The following is a 14,079-nucleotide window of genomic DNA, read 5'->3' on the forward strand; positions in this document are numbered from 1 at the left end:
GGAGGAGTGATGTTCATCCCTGGACGTGTGCTTCTGGCTGCTTAGTTCTGAAGAGTTGTAGGTCTGTGAGGGATTGGATATTATCTGGGGATGGGAGCGGGGCTCGTTTTAAGGCTTCTTTTTTTTTTTTTAATTTTTTTTTTTTTAATTTTTATTTATTTATGATAGGCACACAGTGAGAGAGAGAGAGGCAGAGACACAGGCAGAGGGAGAAGCAGGCTCCATGCACCGGGAGCCCGACGTGGGATTCGATCCCGGGTCTCCAGGATCGCGCCCTGGGCCAAAGGCAGGCGCTAAACCGCTGCGCCACCCAGGGATCCCTCGTTTTAAGGCTTCTTGATGGCTAGTTGTTCACATTCTAAAACTAAAAGTTGTGGAAATTCTTCAGCCACCTTCTGTCTTCGCTTGTGCTTTTCAGTAGGTTGTGTTGTCTGCTGAGTTATGTTTGATGATTGTGTTCTGAACCTTTGCAGCAGACTTAGGTCCAAGGCATTGAAATTCTCTGTTGCTCTGGAAATCCTGGTCCACCTTGAAACAGGGTTCCGTGCCATGGAACATGCCGGGGCAAGGAACAGAAATTGCTACGATCCGCTGTTAGGCAACCATTTTAAGCAGCCCTGCTGCCCTCCAACATGGAGCAGGTTGCTTGCCAGCTCTTGGCAGAATGAATTTCAGCCAGATAACATTTTATGGTGCTTGAGTTGGGGGGTAGCACGCCGTTAGCTGTGACTGGTGGAGAGACAGAGAAACCGATATTTGTGGTAAATGCATTCTCAGCCCTTAGGAGGACTCCTCAGCCTGTGGCCTCATAAGGCAGGCTCAGAAGGTTCCTGGGGGATTTTTGAGCATTAGGTTAAAAGTCTGTCCACAACTTGGGTGCCTGAGCTCAGGGAGTTGGCCCTCAGCGTGGCGTATCAGGATCCCTTCATGACGGAGCTCAAGCTGCTGGGTGCTGGGCAGCCTGGCCCTTGCTTACCGCCCTGCCATGTGCTTTCATTTCAGAGGCCAACTGGAGGCTCCAGCCCTGAAGGCGGAGAAGGTGAGGAAGTCTCTAAAACGTTTCGTCTTCCTTGGTAGTAAAAGTAGAAGCAGCCTGATTCTCTCCTCCTCCTCCTCATTTTCTGTAGATTCCGACCGAGAAGATGGAAATTACTGCCCTCCTGTCAAGCGAGAAAGAACATCCTCTTTAACCCAGTTCCCACCTTCACAGTCAGGTAACCGTTGCACACCGTTGCCGGTCAGTGAGAGCATCTGTGCTGATGAGCCCGCCTTCCCCTTGGTGTCTGTCTCCTGTCCACACCCAGTTAGCACCCACCTGAGACACCGTCTCTGTCAGGAGTAAAACTGGAGATGCTCCCTTCTGGAACCAGTGACACTTAACAGAGGGTCGCCACCTAGTGGACTCAAAGATGATGCACCAAGAAATGGTCCCCCTGAAATAGAGGACTGTCGGTCCTGTTGGGGGCTCTGGCCATTAATTACATGTCCTCCTCCCAGATTTGCGGCTGTGTCTCTAGCCTGAGGGTGTAGAAGTGGGAATTACAGTGTCCTCCTGACCCTTCAGCCATGTGCCAAGAGCTTGGCAGTCTGGTTGAGAAGCACAGACACACATAACAAACCAAGTGGCCCCGGAACATACTTTGGTGATGGAATGCCGTGAGCTCCCAGAGGAGGCCTTGGTGGAACATTGAAGGGTGGGCCAGGCTGGGACCCTGTACAGAAGGCTGGGCCCAAGGGTGTGGAGCTCTAGGTGGGGACTGGCAGACCAACCTGGGGACTTGTTACAAAGGCTGATGCAGCAAAAATGCAGTTTCCCAGGGTCAAGAGAGATACTGGGGCTATTTGGTGGGAGGTTCTGTGAGCCTGGGGACAGCTCTGCAGATCGACTTGTGTGCTCCTTCTCGTCCCCATCTTGACTTACCCCCGCCCCCCAGCATCGTCCATCTTCTCAGTCTTGGCTCTCTAGTGCAGACTTAGAGATGCACCTATATTCAGAGACGATCTCTAGTTCCTTATTGGTGGGTTCATGTAAAGCATTTTATACCTGCAAACCTTAAGGATAGCACTTTACGGGGAAAAGACACCCGGGAAGGTTGTTTTCTGCTTATAAAAGTAATGCAAATGTGATGGGAGGGCACGAGGTAGAAAGTTAGTGTCCTTTCTAGATCCTCCCTGCAACACACTGGATTTCACTCCTGTTTCCCTTAACACTCACTGTGGACGTTGCCACATCCTTGCTCATGACTGCTCGAGGCCCCCCTGAAGGGATGTCCTTCGCCAAGCAGGCCTTGAGGAACCATCTGGATAGTTAGCAGTTAGACTTCAGGAGATCTCCTCTCACTTGTTGCATGGACATTCACAAGGGAGCTTCTGCTTCCTGTGATGGATTGTATTCCTTCCCACTCACTGTGTACTGTGGAGCCACAGTCTGTGGCAGGAGGTGCAACAGAGAACAGGAGAGGAGATTTCTGTTGTGGCCTAGGGGGCCAAGGAAAAGCCAGGGGCTTGAGGATAAGACAGGCGACCACAGCATCTAAAGGCCTGGTTCATAATGCTGAGCCTCCTACAGTGGGGCTTGGAGATGGAGCCTTCAGGTGGGAGAGGTGCTCCAGTACATGTGTGCCCCGCCTACTCACGCTGTTTTTCCTCTTGTTCCCTTCCCTGCCCGCACCTCCCTGTCGACAGTATCAAAAAACAATGTTTTTATGCCATCAACCTTCTGCGAGCCATCTGCAGGCAATTCTGACTCAGAACCAGGTGAGCCCTTGTGTCCCTCTGCCTTTTACTGCCAGTCACTGGGGGTTTTCCTGGGATGAAAAGCAGTTGCTATTGTAAAATAAGATCTTGAACAGGAATGGGCAATTTGAAAACCGGATTCTTTTTCAGTTCCTAAATGTTTTCCCAAATCTACAGCTCATAGATTTGGAATCCAGTGTGAGGCAGGCTTCATAAGCCCTTAATTTATTGTTTCTGCAAGAAGGGCCTGGTCACAAGTCTTTAAGGTGTTGGTTTTGTTTTGTTTTCCCCAAAAACAAAAAGCAGTTATAAAGAGGTATATTACTCGTTTTTCAAAATTGTACACAAGCAATATGTTCATATCATTTTTTTAAAAAGGCAAATGGGAAATACATAGAGTAAAAGAATCCACTTCCCCCTCTCCCATCCAGAGGTAACTGCTATGAGGTTGATGGAATTTCCCAGACCCCATTTCTGTGCATTAGACTCTCACATTAATCAATGTTACTTAGACCTGTTCAGATAAATATGTAAGCATATTTAATCACAGCTTTGAACCTTGAAGGAAAGTAGCTCCCACCCCTCTGAAGACTATGGAGCCTTCCTTTTTTGGTCTTTCACTAGAGATCCAACTCCAAGATTTCCTGAAAGTTTCTCCCACGTGGCTGAAATTCCTCATAAAAGATTTAATGAGCAAGTTCAACTACCCGAATTCTGTAACCCAACCTGCCTTATATAAATTAATTGCCTACTTCAAAAGCATTGCAAGATAAGTCATACTCTGGCAAGAGGGCGATGTTTTTATAACTTAGGGGGTTGATTCAATAGCACCATTTCAAACAATAGAATTCATTTTGACTCTGAAAGCAAGCTGTTTTGAGCTGACCCCTTCACCAGGTTCTGAGGAGGAGTTTGGTTTGGAAGCAGCCTTGGGAACCCCCAGAGTGCTCGGAGTGCTCCCTTAGCAAGTAGCATTGTGAAAGGTAGAGCCCTGTTAGCCCAGGGAACCAGTCAGCTTCCTATGTCTAGATCACCTCAGGCTGTCAATTTCCATTACAGATCTCACCATCACCTCTAAGATGTGTGAGTGACGGCTCCCCTCTATCTCCCCACAGAACCTTTGTTCTGCAGCATTGAGAACAGGGGTGCCCTGAGGAAAGGGGGTTCCCAGGCCAGGCTGAGGGATACAGATGCAGCCTCACTTACTGGTCCCTGAGTCAGAGTGGAGTCTATCCTCTTCTGTCCTTGCCTGCCTTTCTTTTATTTTTTAGCTTTAATTTGGCAGGGGGCTCCCCCGGTTAATTTATGGAAGAATTTTATAAAGCACTTCCATATCCCTTTGCCCATTCAATTTTCCCCAGTCGTCCCAGTGATGTCCTTCATAGCTGAGGGATCAGATCCCCGACCATATACCACATATCTCTCTATCTGTAATACTTCTTCATTCTTTCCTTGACATTTATGGCTTTGAAGATTACAGGCCAGTTATTTTGGAGAAGTTTTTCTGTCTGTGTTTATCCAATGATTCCTGGTAGTTCCACCCAGGTAGTGCCCTTGGGGCTAGAATACCACAGAAGCGAAGCTGTGTTCTTCACACGACACACTGTCCCAGGTGGCACATGGTGCTTACCTGTCCTGGTACCCGTGGGGCTGATTTGCCCACTAGGTTAGTGTGGGCTGTGTCAGTTTGTCCACTTTGAGATCATCCCCTTTTTTCTGAGGAGATACTCTGAGACACTACAAAAGCCCTCTCCTGTCACTGTTGCCCTCCAGTGTCCACCTCCACTGATGTTCTCTTGCTTGGATTAGTCATCACTGACGATTGATCGCCCAGATGGATCGCCCAAGTGGAGGGTTTTCTGCGTTCATCGTTAATAGTATGCTTCATCGGTGTTCTGTAAGGGAGCTTTCCTTTCTCCCCACTTAGTCCTTTGTTACATTGTACAGCAAGATGGATGCGTGGATTCCTGTTGTAGTCAACAGGATACATTCTGTCATTATTAGTATAGGATTTCTTTATTAGTACAGAATTTCTTTTAATCGTCCCAGATTTGGCTGGCAGGAGTCCCATCAAGCAGGTTCCTGCATCTTTTTGCTATGACTCATTATTCTTTTAAGCACTTTGTTTTGTCCTAACAAGAGGCTCCAGGCTAATCATCGTCTCTCACAAGGGTCCTTAGTGGAGACCAGTCTCTAGAAACAAGATCTGTGTGCTCAGCAGGCTCACCGCCATTGGACTATCCCTGCACTTGGGCCCCCTCGATGCCCAGAAATGGGGACACACACACTCAAACCCATGTGCATACACATGTGTACACATACTTCTTTGTCCATATCTATCTGCATGTGCAGGTGACCCTGGGTTCACACGTATACTTCATATCCAGCACCAACCGGGTTCATCTGAGCCTCCCTGCTTCATATTTCTACCTTTCTTTTTGACAGAAACCTGGCTCTCTTTGTCCACGGTGCATGTCCCCAGCACAACCTTTGCCCCTGCCCAGCCCCTGCCAAGCTGTCTCCTCTTAGAGTCTTTTCGTCTTCCGGCATACACCAAGTTGAAGTTGAGCATTGCTTCCCGCAGAGGAAGGGCAAGGCAGAAAGTACCATCAAAGGAGCCTGCTTCCTCTAGACAGGATTAGAGGAGAGAGAGATTTGCTTCAGAGGGAGCAATTTCTTAACCTCAGTGAGCTCACAACAGGGCACACATATGCCCTCAAGAAGACACTGGTATAGTCACTCATGCACCCCGGTGATCCTGTCATGTGTGCTAGGGCTCTGGCCTTCAGCAACACCCTTTTATTGTACGCTGACCATGTTGCAGGAAAAGTGAGTTTTTTGAGGCCATGAAAAGAGCATGTCTATTTTGGTGAAGATGGGGCCTGCGGGCAGGCCTTGGCTTGGCTGTCCTGTGAGCACACTTCCCTGCTGCCTTGGCTCCTTCGTCCCTAGTTGCCGTGACAGATGTGGCATGCCCTATCTGTCTTGTCTGTCATCCATTCACTGCAGCATTCAGTGTGACTTCTTGTGCATCTGTGGGGTGGACCAGGTGCCAGGTCCAATTCCAGCAGATGCTCAGTGACCGTGATTGTCCAGGCCTCCGCCCCCACTGGTCAGCCGAAGCTGGCTACAAGGGTCAAGCACTGCTGCTAGCATTGCTCTGCACAGGGCAGAGAGGTGGAAAGTGATCAGTAGCCACAATGTAAGCATTATAAAGCCAGCTGTAAAGCTTTTTAAAAATTAGTTCAATTGTGAGTTTCATCTCAATTTTTTTTTAATGTTTGTAAATTGCCAGTCATCTTCTGAATAGTCCTGAGCTTTGGAAATGTGATTCAGTATTTCTCTCCTAAAGAGGAACATCTGGCAGCATGTCTTCCCCTGCATCTGTGGTGTCTGATTCTCCTGAGTGTGGTTTTTATGACCTCTCTCTTATGGGAGAGACCCCAGCTCACTAACACAGGCTCTTGGGAGCCTAGTGGACTCAGTTCCTTCATACTAACTAGCAGCGAAAGTTTTTGTAATCCCATTTTTGCCCAAGGAGAGCAGTTTGGCTCACCAGCATGCAGACAACAGGAAGAAGGCTTTCCTGCTTTGTTGAGAATTCTGCATTGACTTTGTTTTATGCCTCAGAGTTTGGCCTGAAGGCATTTGTGTTGTTGCAGTGTACCATTGGTTGGTTTTTAGGTATCCACAGAATTGTGCAGCCATCACCATAATTAATTTTAGATCATTCCATCACCCCAAAGAGAAGCCCCGTCCCCATGAGCAGTCACCTTCCACCCCCTCCCCAGACCCTGGCAACCAAGAATCTACTTTCTGTCTCCATGGATTCACCTGTTGTGTATGTTTCATATAAATAGAATCCCATATTATGTGATTTTCTAAGATCTCTTCCCATTTGTTTGTTTTTCCTCCAACGATGTTTTGTAGTTTTTGTCTCTTAAATTTATTCCCAAGTTTTATTCTCTTTGGTGCTATTATAAATGGAACTGTTTCCTTCATTTTTGGATTATTCATTGCTAGCGTATAGATACACACAATTGATTTTTGTGTATTGATCTTGTTCCCTGCACCCTGACAAAGGTTTTTTCAAATGAGTTGGACCTTCGCACAAAAGCGAGGTTGCCTCTGGTGGCCCAGAATGCTGCGGTCCTTGTGCTGCCCCAGGAACAGACCTGACATGTTGGAATCACAGGGCTTATTATGCTGATCCTTCCTGTCAAGGCAGATTAGACAGTCCCCACTCCCCACCCCTTATGAGATAGACCAAGTCACCAGCACACACAGATGAAGGGATTTGTGTGGACCAGTGGCCCAGCAAAAAGCAGGTTTTGACCCATCACCCTGCTTCCTTCCCCTTCCTTGTCCTGGGCCTTCCAGTGCTCTCGGGAAGGAATGAAGTGAATCTCTCCAGGCACATCTGGAAAGAGAGCAAGCCTGCTGCTGTCTGCCACCTTTGATCTTTCACCACAGAAAACGTGTCTCATTTCCCAGACATCTGCTTGTAGTACAGAGAGGCTTCTCCTAACTACAGATACATCCTCTGACAAGACAAGTCCTCTAAGAAAGGGAGACGGGTCCTGGAGACCTTTATTAGGTGGCTCTCTGACATTCTCCAGGGCCTTTGAGGCCATCACAGCTCTTGGCAAGTTACTGGGTGAGGTAGCCTAGGGATGGACCAGCTTTACACTCACTGTCACTTTTGTCTCACACCTTCGACACCACCTGGTCTTTAATTGTCAGCACCTGGCCTGAAGCCAGCACTTCCCACAACCCCCTGCTTCTTCCTCGTCCAAGCTGCCTTATGACCTTGGTGGTTGAACCAGGCTTCTGCATTTGTGTTTTAACTTGGAAACATGTCCCTGGTTCTCCAGGCTTGTGGCCACTGAGGTCCAGACCACAGTCTTCCCCTTCCCTTGACCCTCTCAGCTTTGCTGTTGGCCCCATCTCTACACCCCCTAGGCAGGCCTGCTTTTTATCTTTTGTCTTCTGCTTGTAGAGGAAAAGAGCAGTGGATTCCGGTTGAAGCCACCAACATTGATCCACGGCCAGGCTCCTAGTGCAGGTAGGTGCCCACCTATAAGAAGGAAAGTGGAAGGGCTTTCTCACACCCTTCCTCTCTGTGTAGCATCTGTTTGCACAGCTGCCTAAGGCAACCCAGCCTGCATGCTCCAGGCTCAGCCTGCTGTCTAGGTCATTGCAGTTACCTGGCATATGAGCACTAAAAAGTCACTTTAAGGAGCCCATCAGACCAAGAAGATTGTCCTACCTGTAAGCTCTCCACCACCCTGAGGGGGGTGGGGATGGTGAGGGAGCAGACTCGGCTCAGTGTGGGGCTCTATGCCCAGCACAGGCTCAGTTGATCCAGCCTGTGTCTCCAGAGTATCCCAGCCCCAGGAAGCCACAGAGTAAGCCTGATTAGCAGAGTGGCCACGATCCAGTGGCATGCCGCTGGGGAGCAGAGCCTGGCAGTGGTGCAGAGTTGGAAGCATTCTCTCATGCTTCTTGCCCAATTTGTGTTTGGCAGACAGATTTTCTCAGCATGGCACTTTGAAAAGCAGGTGCAAAGGGTATTTTTATTTGAGCCCGAGCAGAGTCTTAAACTCTGGGGGGCTGCCTATGGCTCTCCCTTCACCATCTGTGCTTGATCCTTGAGCCCAGCACTTGAGGATAGCTGTCCCTTGGTTCCCCCCCCCCCATGGCATTACTGTACTCACTCAATTTCTGTAAAGCCCCTGAGAGCCAGTACAGGGCTGTGTGTTTCTACCCATGAGGTCTGAAGGCCCAGGCAAGCAGATCTCTCTTCTCAGGTCTGCCAAGCCAGAAGCCCAAGGAACAACAGCGGAGTGTGCTTCGCCCGGCGGTGTTACAAGCCCCACAGCCAAAGGCACTCTCACAGACCGGTAAGAATCTGCCCTGGCATCCAGGCTTACTCAGCAGGGTGTAGAGTGATCCTGAAGTTGGCCTGGGACAGCTGTTTCTCGACACAGGTGACTTTGGCCCTATCTGCTGAATGCACTCAGAAATAGCTGTGGGAACAATCCTGTAAATTCGTGGTGAGGGACGCCTGCGTGGCTCAGCGGTTAATCGTCTGCCTTTGGCTCAGAGCGTGATCCTGGTCCTGGGATCAAGTCCCACATCAGGCTCCCTGCAAGGAGCCTGCTCGTCCCTCTACCTGTGTCTCTGCCCCTCTCTCTGTATCTCTCTATGAATAAATAAATAAAATCTTTTTTTTTTTTAAAGTAAAATAAAAAAATAAATAAATCCCTGGTGAGCCCAGGGAAGACGGTATGGTCCCACCGTCTCCCTGTGGCACCAGGCCAAGGTGACCACTAGGTAAGACCTGCTTTCTGCGCACACTGGCTTCACAAAAGCTGACTCCTCTCAAGTGTCTCCTGTTCAGCCCAGCATATTTGCAGGCAAAACTTGGCCCTGTGTGTCTGAGAGATTTGAAGGGTCATTTTGGTTATGTGCACAAATTCATCTGATTTTCCACCATAAGACCTAAATCTTAAGCCATATTTCCATGATCTCCACACAGGTCATGGTGTTCAGTTGACCTTTTAGTTTCTTAATGAGCTTTTCTTGTCTTTCTCTTGGCCTCTCCCTGTAATTCAAAAATTCATCAGAAGCAATCCAACATCCCACATGGGGGAAATAAATAGTTAATATTTCTGAAGAGTTTCAACAGGAAAGCTTTTTATAAGCGAGGCTAACCAATCAGCCAAATTTAAAGCTGCGCACATCATGTGATCTCAGCTATTTATAGGGAAAAGTGTATAGAATAAAGATGTTATGAGTAAAACGTTTTATAAAACTCATAATCGTTCCTTCAATATATATTACTTTTCTCTTTTATCTTCACAGTATCGTTTCTGAGTACACTAAAATTCATACGGTTCTTTGTGGAGTAAGCAATAAGATATTCTCACCTCTGTGAGGTTTTAGTTCTGAGGTTGGGTTTTTCTTTTCTTTCTTTTTTTTTTTTTTTTAATTTTTATTTATTTATGATAGCCACAGAGAGAGAGAGAGAGAGAGAGGCAGAGACACAGGCAGAGGGAGAAGCAGGCTCCATGCCCCGGGAGCCCGACGTGGGACTCGATCCCGGGTCTCCAGGATCGCGCCCTGGGCCAAAGGCAGGCGCCAAACCACTGCGCCACCCAGGGATCCCCCTGAGGTTGGGTTTTTCAATGTAAGAATGTGATTTTCAGTAGGGACACTAGATCCTTTTCTTTAAAGAGGAGAAATTACACTGTTGGTCTAAATGGTGGAAGGGAGCGCTCGAGGTTTCACACACACACACACACACACCCCCATCTTCTTGTCCCTGCAGTCCCAAGCAGCGGCACCAACGGAGTCAGTATCCCAGCAGACTGCACGGGGGCCGTGACAGCAACATCACCTGACAACCCTGCACGGAGAAGTCCCTCTGACGAGGTGCGAGCACTTGAGGTGTGTCTGTGCTGGGCAGGGAGCACCTGAAACTTCTCGGAGCTTTACTGAGTGTGTAGACAAGTTACCTGCTCGGAGCAGTGCCTGGGTGGGCCCGTGTTAAGGCTTTCTGTATTTGCTCAGTGGTGTGCGTGTGCAACTGCAGCTGATGTTTATAGTTGCTAGAATGCCAAGGATGGTCTGTCCGCAGTTCCAGAGTTCTGTCTGGGTTCCAGAGGCCAGACCCAGCACCTCCCCATACAAGTGGCCAGCTGGCCTCTGGGCCTGGCCTCTGGGGGGGCGGGGGTCCCTGGAGCCACAGGAATGGCTTTCATTGCTGAGCTAGTGTGCCCTTTTACATGGAAAGCTGTCTCCCCTCCCTGTTTCCACACCTGAACAACACGGGGGTTCGCATAGGTGGGCCCATTCTAGCTGAAGAAATCAGCTCAGAACATTGATTGATTGATTGATTGATTGATTGATTGATAGGCAGACACAGCAAAGTCTGGGGTTCTGGGTTTCTATAGGCCAAGAGCATGTGCTTTCTAGTGGTATTGCCCGGCAACTGAAAAATGAGGAGCATGTACCAAAGAGCCTGTATTTGCGGGTGGCAGAGGTGAATCTGAAATGCAAGTTGCAGCACCGCACCAAGGCTTCCATTCACAAAGCCAGATTACATGTGTGTGTTTATTTCGACTGGGCTGTTTGGGCAGCTGAGCTGCTGCCTGAGTTCTAGCCCCTCCACCTCCCCCACACCCCCCATAGTTGCTGGAGCCCAAATGGTGAAAGCGATCATCTACAATTCATTTTTAAAACATCCCTGAGCAACCCCCGCTCCTTCAGACCACAATTAGCAGAATTAAAATTAGGAGCCATCTTTGCAACCTGCTGCTGCTTGGAGACTTGGATAGCTAGGGTGGCTAGTGCAGCAGGGCTGTGAGCTGGAGGGAGTCTGGGAAGCTGCCTGGCCCGCCTGCCTCCGGCGTCCCCGGGGAGTCAAGGACAGGCCACACCCGGGAGACAGCAGCCCCCCGGGGACCTGAGCCAGAGGAGACCCCTTGAGCAGACGGAACTGCGAGAGATGGCCCGCCTTGCTTCTTGGGGCTAACCTGTCACTTCTTTTCAGTTGTTGTCTTGTTTTTGTTTCAAACTAGGAGAAAGAGCCCCAGAAAAATGAATCTAGCGATACTTGTGAGGAGGAGAACTGTGAGAAAAGAGAGCAAGTTGCGCAGCAGGCGTTTGTGTTCGGGCAGAACCTGAGGGACCGAGTCAAGGTGTGTGGATCAGAGGCCCGGATGGGTGCTCGCACTCCGGGGTCAGTCTCTTCTGCCTCTTCAGGTTCAACCACAGGACCTCCGCTTCTCCCTTCAGGGGGCGGGAGGTGGAGGTGGCACAGCCGCGGGCTCGTCCCTGACTGCTGGCATGGCCTCCCTGCTGCACTGCTCAGCTCCCGGCGTGCTCCCTGGCAGCCTCCCTTGTTCTCCCAGTCACCGGGGATGGGACGAAACCGAGCGTGCCTCTCCTTGGAAACCAGCATTTTCGTAGCAAAGGGGACAGCACCATCCGATGCTTTCGACGTCACTGGAGAGCTTGTCATTGCCTAACTTGGGAGCTGCTCTGTCTTGGCACAAAGCAACGTTTAGACAGGTTCATTGTCAGCTGTTGGGGGGCTGGGTGTCCTAGGGTACCAGGCAGCATCCCTGGCCCTCCCCCTCCGGGTGCCAGGAGTATGCCCCCACCCCCTGACGTGGCAACCCAAAGTGTCCCCTCATGAGGCTGAGCATTCCCTTTGGGACCAAGTCACCCCTAATTGAGAATCATTACCTTATTTTTTTAAGGTAGGGCAGATAGAAAAATAACTATTCTGTCCCATACTAGGCAATAGCATCTGTCCCTCCTGGCTGCCCCCAAGGCCTATTGGTCTAGTCTGGGGACTTTGAGTCAGGGGTAGAGAGCATCTGGCAGGGGCTCTGGGCTCGGGACCCTGTGTGCTGTCGCTCTGAGAGGCCAGAATTAGGCAACACTACCTTTCCAGCCACCAGGATAGAGTGTCCCTCTGTGCCGTTTCCAGCAGCTCATCTGGCAGGAGTTCCTTTAGAAGCCTGAGAGACAACATGAGTGGCTGTGTCTGGGGACGTTTGTGGTTGTCACGGCTAGGGTGTAGGTACCACTGCGATCCAGTGGGTGGGAGCAGGGGATGCTGCCCAATACCCCACGGTGTCCAGGGCGGCTTCCCCACAGAGAAAGATCCAGCCCCAATGTCAGTGATGTTGAGAAGGAGAAATCCTGAAATAAAGGAATAAAAGTCTCTCCAGCACGTAGAAAACATCAGGTTGTGCCATCTGCCTTCTCCTTTGGTGTTCGCTGTCCAACAGAAACACAAATCCCTAGGGATGAAAAGTAGGCATTGCTGTTGCATGACTTTAGCCAAAGTAATGAGTCCCTTGGAGGCTGCTCGCTCCAGGGAGGAGGAAGCCGGAGAAGGAAGGGCCTTGAGATCCACCTGTGCTGGGGGGCAGGAGCCTGACCTAAACCGCCAGGTCAAGTCTGTTCCTAGAGTCCAGGGGAATGGCTGCCTTGAAATTGGGGCTGAGGCCCTGTCTTACGGAGGCCCAGGGTTCACGTGATCTGTAGTATCACAGTTACATGCCAGCTTCTTAATGGGGGTGATCTCTTGGCACCCTGAGCCCCTGCTTTCTCACTCAGTAGGTCGAGGTTGATAATACCTCTCAGGGTTCCTGGGAGTATCACATTCGATGATAGATTCAACAGAGCTGGCACAGCAGTTAGCAAGCATAAAAAAAAAAGCCCTCAAGAAATGATGTTTTTATTATATTTATAATAAACCCCTTAAAATGCCAGATTTGGAAGCATTCTGTGACCTCTCATTACAAGCATTCGTGAAAAGGGGAACAAGATGTCAGTTGAGGGATTTCTTTTTTTAAAGAAAGTAGAAAAAGTTCCCTGATGCCTTACAAACTCTTTTTCTATCTTAACCATTAAAAGCAGAAATGGCAAAGTTGATTACAGCGCATGCTCCCCCCCCCGTGTACACGCGTGCACATACACACACACACACACACACACACACACACACGAGCTGTGCCATACGCCCTGGGGTATGCAGACAGGCTGAGCTGTAGAGGTCCCGAACAGGCGTTGTCTGGGCAGTAAGTGTCGCCTCTCTGTTTCCTAGTTAACAAATGAGAACACTGAAGTAGCTGACATGGAGAATGCCGGACACCCCAGTTCAGAAACGCCAACTGCGACCAACTATTTCCTTCAGTATATCAGCTCCAGGTGTGTGTCTTGGGCCGGGTGGCCAGCCTCAGAGTGGCCCAGGTCATCCCCTAGCCTGGGGCCCAGGGTGAGGAGGCAGCACCTGGACCAGGAACCTGGTCCTTCTGGAGGGCAGGATGAAGGTGGGGGTGGGGGAAGCAGATTTCACCAGAATCCTGGATCTCCTCCACCGCCCAATCCCCTGGCTCCCTCCCTTATTCCCATTCTGGGCACAGCTGTGAAGGGGCCAGGATGGTGTGTTTCAACAGACAAGGCAGGACCCAAGTTCTCCTTGGCCCTTGGAGTAACCTCTGTCACCTGGATTTCATGCTCAGAGCAGAACCCAGTGGACCAGTGGCTGTTTGGCTGCCTCCTGTTACCTGCCAGGTTCTGGCCTATGGGGACCCCTTACCCTGGATTTGGGTTCGCTGGTGGTTAACACTGCTGGTGGTGGTGCTCACTAGTGGCCTGGGTGCCCCATGGATATTTCAGAGAAAAAGGAGACAAGCCAGCAGAGTAGATAGAGAACATGGGCATGGACTTCAGAGAGACCTGGCATGAATGGTGGTGACCTCACACTTGGCTTCCTAGACCCTGATTAGCAAAGTGCATTGGATATTGTTTTAAAGACAT

At 49.8% G+C, this 14,079-nt stretch overlaps 1 protein-coding gene across 11 annotated transcripts in view; it reads left to right on the top strand.

The window, feature by feature from the left end:
- The window catches only part of RANBP3 (RAN binding protein 3), a 53,346-nt gene that overhangs the window by 32,732 nt on the left and 6,535 nt on the right, over nt 1-14,079 (top strand). For 5 of the 11 annotated variants that reach the window (XM_055342712.1, XM_055342713.1, XM_055342714.1 and 2 more), the window contains 8 exons: nt 1,003-1,039; nt 1,128-1,214; nt 2,686-2,757; nt 7,736-7,801; nt 8,547-8,639; nt 10,070-10,188; nt 11,322-11,441; nt 13,364-13,467. In XM_055342712.1, coding sequence (XP_055198687.1) covers nt 1,003-1,039; nt 1,128-1,214; nt 2,686-2,757; nt 7,736-7,801; nt 8,547-8,639; nt 10,070-10,188; nt 11,322-11,441; nt 13,364-13,467 — 698 coding nt within the window. The remainder of the gene's footprint in view (nt 1-1,002; nt 1,040-1,127; nt 1,215-2,685; nt 2,758-7,735; nt 7,802-8,546; nt 8,640-10,069; nt 10,189-11,321; nt 11,442-13,363; nt 13,468-14,079) is intronic. The other 6 variants (XM_055342716.1, XM_055342717.1, XM_055342721.1 and 3 more) reach the window with 3 other exon arrangements.

Source organism: Nyctereutes procyonoides, unplaced genomic scaffold (assembly GCF_905146905.1).
Source record: "Nyctereutes procyonoides isolate TBG_1078 unplaced genomic scaffold, NYPRO_anot_genome, whole genome shotgun sequence".
Taxonomy (NCBI): domain Eukaryota; kingdom Metazoa; phylum Chordata; class Mammalia; order Carnivora; family Canidae; genus Nyctereutes; species Nyctereutes procyonoides.